The sequence below is a fragment of the Eleutherodactylus coqui genome, chromosome 7 (genome assembly GCF_035609145.1).
Source record: "Eleutherodactylus coqui strain aEleCoq1 chromosome 7, aEleCoq1.hap1, whole genome shotgun sequence".
In the NCBI taxonomy this organism is placed as follows: domain Eukaryota; kingdom Metazoa; phylum Chordata; class Amphibia; order Anura; family Eleutherodactylidae; genus Eleutherodactylus; species Eleutherodactylus coqui.
Genome location: NC_089843.1, coordinates 61,696,985 through 61,710,281, shown reverse-complemented (window position 1 = coordinate 61,710,281; position 13,297 = coordinate 61,696,985). Strand labels below are relative to the sequence as shown.

At 41.7% G+C, this 13,297-nt stretch overlaps 1 protein-coding gene across 1 annotated transcript in view; it reads right to left on the bottom strand.

Annotated features, from left to right (window-relative positions):
- Window positions 1-12,656, bottom strand: part of LOC136573328 (gamma-aminobutyric acid receptor subunit alpha-2-like) — a 192,915-nt gene extending 180,259 nt beyond the window's left edge. The window contains exons 1-3 of the mRNA XM_066574617.1: window positions 12,609-12,656; window positions 12,075-12,180; window positions 9,948-10,063 (exon numbers count right to left, since the gene is read on the bottom strand). Coding sequence (XP_066430714.1) covers window positions 9,948-10,063; window positions 12,075-12,148 — 190 coding nt within the window. The 5' untranslated portion in view covers window positions 12,149-12,180; window positions 12,609-12,656. The remainder of the gene's footprint in view (window positions 1-9,947; window positions 10,064-12,074; window positions 12,181-12,608) is intronic.
- Window positions 12,657-13,297: the final 641 nt, after the last annotated feature.

The following is a 13,297-nucleotide window of genomic DNA, read 5'->3' as shown; positions in this document are numbered from 1 at the left end:
CGTTTTCTATTAAATGATATTATTTACAATGATTTGTAAAGGTTTTTTGGTAGCGATGACTAAACCATCTGCTGGAAGGCAAGAGTTAATCGGAATATGGGTGACATTTGTTTAATATGATGAATTGTTTTAATTAGATGGATTCATGTACTTAACAGATGTACTGTGTACTCAATTCATGCATTAGCAACATGATTAGCCATATGATTAACACAGCATAATATTCTTAAGAGACTTGTTGAAGAAGGTCTATTAGGATTTAGTTGCCAGATTCTGTCATCTAAAGGAAGAGATCCCATGAAACAATAAGTAGCAGTCCCTCAACATGCTGTTAATTGGTTCAGGGTAGTGTTGAGCGAACTAAACCAGTAGAACTTTGTTTCAGGTAGAACTTTGATAAAAGCTTGGGTATGGTTTATGTGGAATCGAGCTTTTAGCAAAGTTCGACCCAAAACAGAGTTCTCATGGTTGGGTTTGCTTAATTCTGGGAGTGTTATACAGGGTTTTTATGGTTCTTTGACAGTGCTTTGCATCAGTTTTAGAGGTTTTGGTGAACTTACAGTTCAGATTGAAGTAATAGGAACTGAAGCAAACTTTTTTAAAAAGTTCAGCAAACTGGTTGAAGCTTTCAAAAATCCATCCATCACTAGTTCCATGGTGACCATTGTATGACAAAAATATTGCATGCTAAAACCATAACTCAATGGAAAACTGGAAATTGGTTCGGTACTGTTGTATCTTGTCTCCACCACAGCTATAGGTGGATACATGGGCTGTGCTGTAGGAGCTAGAGGTAATGCCCACAGCTCCGGATTGGCTGCCAGAGACACACACCTGGATCGAAACCTCCGGTAAGTATGTTCTTCTCCGCTAACTAAGTTTCTCCGGCCCCCTGCTCCTCGCTGTGCCCAACTGTCTCCAGCTGCAAGGCGCTGCCCAAGTGGGAGATGTGCAGGTGCTGCTCCTGAGGCCCCCTGTGCCATAATTTTCCCGGCTGCCACTCACCCACCCTGCCGCTCTGCCTGTTTGATGTCGCCGCTCCTGCACTGCCACTGTCACCTGTGAGTCCTCCTGCTGCGCCGCTACAGCACCGCTTTACAGGGCCATGGTAGCAGCATGGCTCTGCCAGGTTCCGTCGGCACTCGTGCCCGAGCACTCTCACCCCACTGCAGTCCTCCTGCAGTGCTGCTTTACAGTGTCCCGATGTACATAGGCGCCAGCCCTGTCCTCCAAGGGTAGCAGCACAGGAAAGTTGTGGATGCTCGTTCTGCCCTCCAGCAGGACGTCAGCCAATCTGCAGCTTTGGGGGGCGGTACAAGGTGTGACCTGTCACTCTACAGGTCTCCACCCATATTTCTGGTGGAGACAAGATACAACAGTACCAATTAGTTCTGAAGCTCCAAAATGTCAACCAAAATAATACAAAATAATGAAAATTAAGCAGAAAACTAGCACACATAAAGCAAGCCCTTACATGTAAAAGTCAGAAATAGCTACTGGAAGATGTAAATCACTTTCTATGTAGACTACATCAGCTTCTTCATGGTTCTGTACAGAAAATATAGTATACAAGGAAAATAACGGCTGCCACACTTACTGGTGCCCAGCATCTCATCCTGGTACAGGTAAAAAGTAGTGCAGAACATGTAGTACTGCACTATACCGTAGAGAGGCACTACTAGACAGCCAATCAGTGCATACACTCCAGTATCTAGTGAAATACCCATGCTGATTAACTGGATTATCTAGCAGAGTGCATGTGCCTCAGATTCTGCCTGCCAATGGTATTCTATGTTTAATTTGATTTCAAGTCACAATGGCTTGAGAAAGACTATTGCATGTTGAAATAATTGTGTCATTTACACAATGTGTTCTGGTATCAGCGTACTGTGCATGTACATTTTGCGTGCAGAAAACATGTGCAAATACATCCATCTAAAGAAGCCATAAGTTAAGCACTCCTTTATACGTCAATCCTAAATTCCCCAACTGAGGGCTCAGCGAGACAAGCATTTTCTTCACTGATTTATAGGTCCAGGAAAACGAAATGCAAAACGCATGTATAAAAAAACGCGTGACCAAAGCAGTAGACACATTTTATATTTGTACTTGTTGTGCGGTCACACGATCCTAAAAAATTCGCACATGTAGTGCGGCCCCATTGAAAGCAATGGGACAGGATTGCTATTCCCTGCTGCAGCTGTGACAGCTGCAGCAGGGAACTTCTTGCATGTGAAACCCCTTGATGCTGTCACATCCAAGGGCTTGACCTTGTTGTCAATGGGGCCAACGGAGGAAAAATCCCTGCTTCCTGAAAGCACTGCCTCTGATTGGCTGAGAGCTTTGACCAATCACAGCCACCCCCAGCCAGAAGAAAAAACACTCGTCTGACTGAGCCCTGAATGAACAATCTTTCTTGAAATGACTTCCAAGTCCAACATATACAAGAGGTAAAATAAGAGGTATTAAGTAAATTCATGTATTTTTTTAATTAGCAGCAAAAGTTCTATAAATTAATTAGATAGAAGACTCTACATTCATCTGAGTGCGCAGAACAAAAACCGAAATCTATTAGATCCAATAATACTACAGTCTGAAAATAATGACTGCAAACCATGCTCTTATATAAAAGACACGAGCCTCAGGCTTGACAAACACAAATAATGATGTTCTTCTCTTCTAGCATACTTAATGATCACAAAGTGTTGGATGACCTTATAGTAACAAGAGTGAAGACTACGTGCGGCACAGTATTAGAAGTATTGTGCAGCTAAGCTGAAGAAAGAGACGTCTCCAAATGAAATACCTTACAAACTCTCTAAGTAACATAAGACGGAAGGTAAAAAACTAACACAATAACAATACAAATGTAGCAACGCTGGATTTATTATTCGTCGCGGTAGGATTGCATTGCGTGTGATAACGATGTACTTGTAGGTGCAGAAATGTATAAATCCAGAGATGATACTAATAACTCTTAGACCTCCTTCACATCAGCGTATGCGTTTTTACACTCGTCGCATTGCTGCCAAAAAAAAAAAAGCCGAAATCAAGTCCTGATCCAAATCAGCGTTTTCTCGTCCATTCATACGAGTGGCAGCGGCATATTAGTAAAAAAAATATGCTGCAGCGCGGAAATCCCTCGGTCGGCATAAATCCTCTGAATGACTGCTAATGCCTAAATAGAGTCAGCTGTCTTCTTTTCCCACTGTTGTACGCAGGTAAACTCCCTCCCAAAGGAAAAGAGCACAAAATACATGTGCAAAACGCGCATGAGAATGAGCCCATTGAAATCAAGGTTCTATTCCCCGTGCAATGCACAAATATGGTCGTCTGAAGGTGTCTTAAATTGGATGTGGAAATAGTATCTCTGCCAGCACTAATATAAAAAGAATTGGAGAATGAGTTGTGTAGTAAAGCTAGGTGCACATTAGCATATTTTGGGGTCATGTGCTGTCTATGTAATTCCATGGATGCCTATGACGTTATATATATGGAGGCTTCTTCACATGGACCGATGGTCCGGTTGAAAAACCTCTTGGCATGTCCTATTACTGTCCATTTCACAGATGAGGATAGGACACGCCAATGCACATGAATATGCTGTTTGTGTATGTCGGAGAGAATACAGACCGGCGTCCCTGTGCTGTCTCATGCGGGTTGCACCACTGTCTCTCAGGTATACCCAGAGAAACTTGAAGCTTCGGGGCCCCAATGCAAAACGTGTAACAGAGCCCCAACTATAATGGTTTATTCATAGTACTGGGCTCCTTATATGGAGAAGAGAGGCTTTATGGGGCCCCTAAGGCTCCTGGGCCCGGGTGCAACCGCAGCCCCTATAGTTACGCCCCTGCCCACAGTTACGGCTATTGTGCCTCTAGCCTGGAGCTAATAGCACAGGAGGAATTGGTGATGAGGTTGAGGTAAGTAGGTCACCTTGTATAAGGCCCAAAGATGTGCAGCAGCAATACAATGATTATAAGTAAGAAAGCCTGATAGGGTGAGTCTGTAAAGAATATTTAGGGTATATTCATACTGTGTGGTCACATTTATTGCAACAATTGCCATGAAATCACAGCAAAATCCAGTCGTTTTGACATGGTTGAGTAAAAAGCATTCAGTCATTCTGCAATCATCATAGCAATAAACTGCAATCTGATTTCATAGACCTCTATGGCTAAGGGCTTAAACAGATGAGGGCATGCACAAATACGCTCGCCACTACGGAGTATATTAATGCATAAACAAGTCAAAATTCTTTCTTTTTTTACCGTTTAAATTTCGTGCCGTAATGCCCAAAAAAATAGTGAGAAATTCGTTCCTGCCGTAGAAAAAGTTTGTGCGAGAAGCATATGGCAAGGCCTATCTTTTCTTGCACGTAGTAATATTGCGCAAGAATCCTGCTAGTTAAACCAAAACCATTGAAATGAACGGCTTTGTTTCATCCTATTTTGCAGCCGTGATTTTCATGGCCGCAAAACCTGACGAAATCCCGTTTGTCCGTCTAAGCCCTTAGGCAGCGCTGAGATTTCCTGTAGTTCTACTGATTGATTTTAACTATTGACTACTACGGCAGTCCAAAAGTACACACTGCGACCGAGCAGTATATAATCTTGTGGACTGCAGCAGTCACTTGCTAAAATCAATCAGTAGCACTACAGAAAGCCTCAGCGTGACGTTCGCCCAAGGGCTCCTTCACACGGGCATATTTGTGCATGCAACAATCGCGTGTGCCAAACGCTGAGAAAAGACCCCATTGATTTCAGTAGGTTTTTTTTCCGTGCACATTTGTTTCAGAAGAAAAAAAAAATGTTCGCATTAGCGCTGCAAAAAGCTCCATAGACGTCTATGGGGGAGTGCGAAAATGTGCATGCAATACATAATGGTATGCTCAAAGTACTGCGAAAAGGAAAAGAGCACATCTGGAACTCATTAGGCTAAATAACCTATTAAATCAGGGTGCGGTTGTGCCCCACACCCATTTGAACAGGCCCTGCGCACGCAAGAGTACGGTAAAATGCGAAAAATGTGCACAAAAGTGCCTCATTCATAGTTCAAATACATTGACATCTGGATTTATCAATGAAACAATAACCATTTCAGATCTTACTCATCAATCAGTGGTGATCTGCATGCGGTTGCAGTGGGTCAACCCCAATGTGTTAAGGCACTCTAAGGGCAAAAACGTGTCGGCGTAAGCGCAACTACACTCGCTGCTACAGAGCATAGTTGGGCATGTACTGGGATTTTGTTTGTTTTTTCTCGGATTACTCAAACTCCATGCTAGTGCATGCGGGTTTAAAAAAAAAAAAAAGCGCCAGTCCTGTCTTGTATCATCCAGTTATGCGGCCGTTATTATCACAGCTGCATAATGGGACAAGATCACGCCCGTCTGTTTAAGCTGTAGGGGCTTAAGAAGATGAATGTATTTGCAGAGGTTCTTGAGTGCATGAAACTCACGCCCATAAATTGTGACAAAGAAAATACATTAATTTCAATGGGTTCGTTCTCACAACCGTGTTTCTCACGCGCAAATTCTACATACGAGAAAAGATAGGTCTTGCCCTATGTTTGTCTGTGTTACGCAGGAAGCTGCCATAGAAGTCTATGGAAGCTTAAAAAAAGGGGGAGGGAGTTACCCTGCGTTCAACTAAGGTATAAAAAGGCATCTGACCCTAACTTGGTTGATGCGCTAGTATGGGGCAAGCATATTTGTGCATGCGCCCGTCTGTTTCAGCCACAAGGCAAAGCTTCCGAAGCTGTGATTGTAGTGTAGGCACTACAGATGAGCGAGCATACTCGATAAGGCAAACTACTCGAGCGAGTAGTGGCTTATTCGAGTACCTGCCCGCTCGTCTCTAAAGATTCGGGTGCCGGCAAGGGGCGGGGAGCGGCGGGGGAGAGTGGGGAGGAACAGAGGGGAGATTTCTCTCTCCCTCTCTCCCCCCTGCTCGCGCCTGCTCACCGCCGCAAATCACCTCTCACCCGCGCCGGCAGCCGAATCCTTAGAGACGAGCGGGCAGGTACTCGAATAAGGCACTACTCGCTCGAGTAGTTTGCCTTATCGAGTATGCTCGCTCATCTCTAGTAGGCACTGCACAGAAGAAATCTTAGAGATGGTAGTGAGGAATCTTAAAGAAAATATGGCAGGTCAAATGTATTAATGCTGTCTCATTTTTAAAAAGCTTCCACTTAGCCAAGACAGTCAAAAGATATACAACATTCACCACAGCGGTGCCTGCTAAGGGATTTGCCGAATCTTAGAAGAGGTTTGTTCTTGCCCGGGTGAGAATGCCGCAAATGAAAACAAAACCATTGGTTTCGTTTCGACCCATTATACAGCCATTATTATCACAGCCGCATAACGGGACTAAATCACGCCCGTGTGAAGAAGACTTAATCAATGGGGAAAAAAATGATCAGTTCATTTCATTTTCTCTCCTCCAAAAACTGAGCAGAAAAACAGAAACCGTGAACAGACCCTGATGCCAGTGTGAAACCACCCAAATCTGTCTGCTGTATGTCCATTCCGTACGTACATATTGCACTCATTTATCTGATATATATTTCCATTGTTTATTTGGAAGCACACTTGTAAAACGTTGAATGTTTTTGAGTAATTCAGGAGACTTCCTAATGTAACATTAATGTTTACCATTTACAATTTGGACGTATATTGTTTTTCATTTTTATTTGTATTTAATGTATAATGTTTAATATGGGAATGATGATTCAATTCATTGATGTAATAAATTCATGTAAGAGTACATTCACATTTAGCAGAATGGATGGGGACTTTCCATTGCAGAAAATCTGTGTCAAATTCCACATGACGTGACCGGTGCGGATCTTTACAAAGATTTTGATGTGGGTCTGCAGCAGACTTAACCCTTATATTTGAAAGGGTGAAACCAGCTGCAGATCTGCAACAAAAGCCACACCAAAATCCAAAGCGTCACATATGCTGCAGGTTTTTGTGAGGCCCCGGGGGACATACCCCTATGAATTTAACCCTTTCCAATCCAATTTATATCCTGGTTTTCCTAGGGGGCTTAGTCTTTTTCTGCCGTTATACAACGGCGCTGTATGCTGGCTAAAGCCAGTACTGCATGAGGTGACACATTGGATAGGCTCCAACAGCAGAGAGGCTGGCAATATACAGTAAGAGAACCCAGACGGACGTCTTCCAACATCGGAGCTGTACAGCCTTAAATCATAATGTCTTCAGAGGTCAGACAGTGGATTGGAAAGGGTTAAATTATTTCTAAATAGTTAAGATGAACGCTGCAATATACAATCACCTATACTACTAAGTAGTATAGATCAGTGTTTCTCAATTGCAGTCCTCATGGACCCCCACAGGTCCAGGTCATGTTTTCAGGATATCCTATAGTAAGAACACCTGTGGCAATGTCTGAGGCACCAACAATAATTACATCACCTGTGCAATACTGAGGAAATCCAGAAAACATGACCTGTTGGCGGTCCCTGAGGACTGGAGTTGGGAGACACTGGTATAGATGATTGTAAGAGAAGGGGTTAATGTTAGGTCAATGCGTGTAAGTGGTTAATGTCTGGTGCTTTTACACAAAGGGCTCTTCTTATCTCTCCTTCCATCTCATAATGATAGGAGAAGGAAGAAGAAAGAACTTTTCCAGCCAGCCCTGTTATTGGCTGACAGTGATGGCGTCATTGAGACCTGAACCAATCAGGTCCTGAGGATGGCAGCAACAGCCTGTTCCAGGTGTTTTACCCGCTGTGAGGGGGGCCAAGATCGCCAATGGAGTGGCTGACATAAATTTCCGCCACTGCTGCACAGAGCCCAGACAGCAGAAATGTAAATTATGAACCAAAACACTGGCACATGCCATTAATAAATACGGTGCATTTTACAACTCCACTTAGCCCCGCCCCCTTTTCTAGACACTTTTGAAAAGCATCTAGAGAGTCATGAAAACTGTCCAAAACACATAATAAATGTGTCACAAGGCATGTACGGCACTGTTTTGGTACATTTAGTCCCAAAATTCCGGTGCATTTTTAATAGGAAATTGGCCCCTCTTCATTTCTTTTTGAGCTGTACCAAATACAAACTCAGCTCTGCACATCTGAACGTACCAAGCCACCGCACAACATATCTCTAAGCATAGTTAGAATTTTTAAGCTACTGTATAACATTTCGGGGAGCTTTATCCAGGTATGTACGTAAATACACTTGCCTCACTGCAACATATTTGCGCAATGAACAATGGTGATTTGAGCGCGTATCAGCGCATAATAGTACATATGTTTTTTGTGCATGCAGGGCCTGTTTATATGAACATGCAACACAGCCCTGCCCTGATTTAAAAAGCTATTTAGCCAAATGAGGTCCAGATGTGTTGTTTTCTCTGTGGTTTTGCGCAGATTTTAATGCATCCCCTTGCACATTTGCACACCTCCCATAGACTTCAATGGGGACCCTTGGTGCGTGAATACACAGGAAACTAGAGCAGGTCCTATTTTTTGTGCGCGACCGAAATGCGTGTAAAAAAACGATCATGTAAAAGAACCCATTCACATCAATGGGTTCTATTCTCTGCATGTTACATGGTGCAGATACGGGGCCCTTACGCTGAGAGCTCCTATTACAAAGTCTACTGCAGTCTACAAACTTCTAAGGCTGCGTTCACATCTGAGTTGTGAATTCCATTTTTCTGCTCCATCATAAGAGATGATATTCACGTACTGTGCCTAACAGACCCCGCTGAGTAAAGGAGATCCATCAGTGTCCGCCCGCATGGACTGCTATTTTTTTCTGCCAGCTGCGATGGAGCCTCCAATGCAAAAAGTCATCAGAACTTAGACAGCATTGCCATAGAAAACCAAACCAAAAAGAAAGAATGACTGTCTACACTGCAGCAGCTTCACTGACTAGCAGATTTCATTCCATTTCATAGAAGACACCAAATGCAACTTACATTTCACACATTAGCGATTTCAGATTTCCTACTGTTACATTGCTACGAGTTAAACAATCTGATGTTCAACTTATTATCGCTATTGGATCCCCACAGTCCGTAGTAATCCAAACGCTTTTTACAAGCAAAACTGTTTTTTTTTTTCTTTAGGTGAGTGAGAAATAGACAAAAAGTAATTTCTTCTTACGCAAGAAATGTACTGTGCGTATGTAGCAGAGCTCAATATATTACATATCACAGCTGATTAAGACCAAATGGATATGTATATGATAATGATGTAAGGAGAAATAATGCAGCATGCTTTCTAACATCTACGCATGTCATGATGGATGGGTGGATGATATAGGATAGATAGATAGATAGATAGATAGATAGATAGATAGATAGATAGATAGATGGATGGATGGATGGATGGATGGATGGATGGATGGATGGATGGATGGATGGATGGATGGATGGATGGATGGATGGATGGATGGATGGATAGATAGATAGATAGATAGATAGATAGATAGATAGATAGATATGAGATAGATAGATAGATATGAGATAGATAGATAGATATGAGATAGATAGATATTAGATAGATAGATAGATATAAGATAGATTGATATGAGATAGATAGATAGGAGATAGATAGATATGGGATAGATAGATAGATAGATAGATAGATAGATAGATATGTGATAGATAGATATTAGATAGATAGATATGAGATAGATAGATAGGAGATAGATAGATATATACGAGATAGATAGATAGATAGATAGATAGATAGATAGATAGATAGATAGATAGGAGATAGTTAGATAGATAGATAGGTAGAATTGGTAGACTGGTTGTTCCACCTCCATCTTTTACTAGCACAATGGGTATAAGCATTCGTCATACCATAGAACACATGTTACGGTGTCATATGAATATGTTTTACTCTGCACATTGATCTTATAAGTAATCAGATATAGCTGAAGTCATGGAAGCATTTACCTCCCAATCCGGGCCTGAGACGGTTATCATATCCATCCAGTAGTCTGTCTAAAATTCTTGTGAATATGGTGATGTTATTTTTTGCATCATCATCCAGGGTGTCTGCTAACACTTGCCTAGATGAGAAAAAATACGTATTTGTTGACGGATAACATACAGAAAATGACATAATATTTAGCACAAAGAAATAAAGCCAACAGTGATGATCAGGATTTGGTGATGTTTCTACAACCTGAAGCTTACACCACAAATTACATTATTGGGAAGACTTATAACTACAGATGTAGTTGACTCTTGACCATGGGGATGTGATATCATGGTGTGCCGTGCTATCAGGGTGATTTATTTACACTTGAAATTACTTTACAATGGGGTTTGTTGTGTTAAGATAAGAGAACAATTGTGTTTAATCAGTTAAAAGAAGATAGCTTTCTGTGTGGTGTTATCATAATCAAGGTAAAATTTGCTGTTTTTTATTGTAATATTAACTGTGCGACAAAGTATATGCACAAAATCGACACTGCATTACCAGTACACCACAGAATATATGAAATTATAGGCATTTCTGATCATGCACGTAACTTTACTGATACTTTACATGGGCAGAATACTTTGTATAACTGCCAGAAATGTATCTGCTACAAATACTTTATTATATGATACAATTAACATAAACATAAAGTCAAATGTAACAAAGTTCCTGCTGCTCATTTCATGACCACTTATGATGATGGGGAAATATCTATAGAATGTAATAGTTTATAAAAAATACAGTTGTGGCATTCGGCGGACGTGGAAGTGTTAGTGTCGGTTAACAGCAGCTCTAGATTTATCTTAGTTGATAAAGCTATTAAAATGCATTTCTTTGGATGTGCAAAAGACATAAAAATGGGAAAAGAGAATTGTAAGAAATAGATGTCTATGCTTAGAATTAAGATTGAATATGGACACAGGATGTGAGAAGGTAGGTAAAAACATAATAATACCATGAAGAAGGGGAAGAAGAAGAAGAGGAAGGGAAAAGGAAAGAAGAAGAGGAAGGGGGAAGGGAAGAAGAAGAGGAAGGGGAAAGGGATGAGGAAGGGGAAAGTGGAGAAGAAGAGGAAGGGGAAAGGGGAGAAGAAGGGGAAGAAGGATAATAAGAGGAAAAAGGAGAAAGAGGAGAAGGATGAGAAGAAGAATCAATAATTATAAACAAAGCATATTCTTCCAATTTGATCTTGATACATAGCTTATGGACTTATCATACCAACTTTACTCTATACATGTTTTACATATCCTATTGTTAAATTTGAAAAATAACAGAAAATGGAAAAAAACAGCTTTAAATAATTACACTTAGAAAGAACAAGCTGAGTATTCTGTTCTGGATCATAAGTTCAATAAATTTAATGTTCTGCCCTAAGTTGAGTTTAGGCATGCTGATTAGGGATGGCATGATTTATAAAGCCCCTTTAAGAATGGACGTAAAGTATCCATTTTGCTAAATATGTGCAAGGAACATCACAGGTAAATATAAACCATAAGAGAAAAAAACACTATGTATTTATGTTACCATTATGAAATAACAAACAACAGAGCAAAAAGTTGCGTCTACAGTTTGTATTGGAGCCTGGCATTGTACACTAGTGCCACCTAGAGGCTTTTAGAATAGATCCTGCTACTTTTTCCAAGGACTAGACTGTTTCTAATAAATACTGTAGTAACATCACGCTGCATGTCAGTAACTCCAGGCAGTGTCCAAGTGCTTTTTTTTCTTTCTCATGCAGTTCTACACATTGCATACAAATAAGTAAAGTTGCACTTGTATACTGCCCCATCAGATCTAGGACTTTAGTTAATAATCAGCGCCTATAATGAACACATACTTAAAAAGTATGACTGCTCCCTACAGATAATAGGGCATTGCTATATAGCTATAGGGCATTGTGATACTCAAGTACCCATTATTTAAAGTAATGTGACTTTAGCAAGCATTATGCTCCAATTAGCTCTCCATTGCTAAGGGCCAGTGTCAGATATGTTTTAATTAAAATACCAAAATGTCTTGGAGCTAGAACCCAGCTAAAATAACCCAGCAGGTGATTAGCCCAGTGCAAGAAAATAGGAAATGCAACATTAGCTCACCTTGATGACTCCCACATAACAATGGTTAGAAACAGGACTAGTTTCCTTCTACAAAACAGCAGTTTATTGTCCATTTTGGCTCCAGAAAGCTTTTACAAGAAAAGACCTGAGATAGAGAAAAAATATATTACTGGGAAGCACCTAGACCAGAAGACCATTCGGTAACAAACAGAGGTGCAGAACTTACATGGCATGCATAGAGGTTCTACAAGCAGGTGGTCCAGGTGGAGATAGGTCCAGGAGGACCACATCTGCATGCAAGGTCTAGAATGACCATAAATGTTATGGATGTAGCCTCACTGTGTGCCTACTGAAAAGTCCATGTGGACTTGTTACAGTCACTCTTCTAATCTGGGTTCTGCAGGTTTGGAATAGGGGTTCTGCATAGGAAAGTCCTTATGGACCATGCATGGAGAGAATACAGAAACACTTTCTCTGAACCATGAATTCAGTGATTGAGAAGGACTATTAAGAGGTCTCCAAGGATAAGGTAGCAAAGCATCCCTCTGGATCATAAAACCATACAGATCTTACCTGCAAATTCTTCAGTCCCAGCACCATGTGCTACCCCACTTGACAGCAAGCTCCTTGCTAACCACTATTCCTCTGGTTTACACATGTACACTACACAAAACAAGAGTGACCACAGGGACTGCCATTGTAAGGCTGGCAAGACATAAGAGCCAAGTGAGCATGCCAGGGCACTAGATAGATGGAAGACATCTATAGAAGCAATGGATACTACAATCTAGAGCAGAGATCCACTAGACACACAAGCTGAGGCTCTGGCATCTCCAGGAGTCGTAAGTTGCTTGCAATCCAGCAGACACAATGATGAGGATTCTCCTCCACAAAGGCTTATTGTTGTCTACCTGGAAGGGATGCAGGGGATGGTGCCAGCCCGGAGCCTGCAGAGGATGCTGGAGTTGCGGGTGCAGAGGAGCTGCAGTAGCTGAGATACATCCAGATCCTGGCTGCTATGAATGGAGGAGGGTCTGATGCGGGTGCGAGCACTGGGCTGCTGATGCTGTCGCCGTGGACGTGCCCGGTTATTGCGTGGACGCGCTTTGCTCTGGGAGTCCCCAGCACAGTACACAAGGATGGAGAGAGGAAAGAAGGAGCTGCACACAGTCTCCCACCTACGTGCGATCTGATGCTCCCTGCCCTGGGTCTAGGTCTATACATCTCCTACATCTGCAGCTTGCTGGAGGGCGTTAATGCTG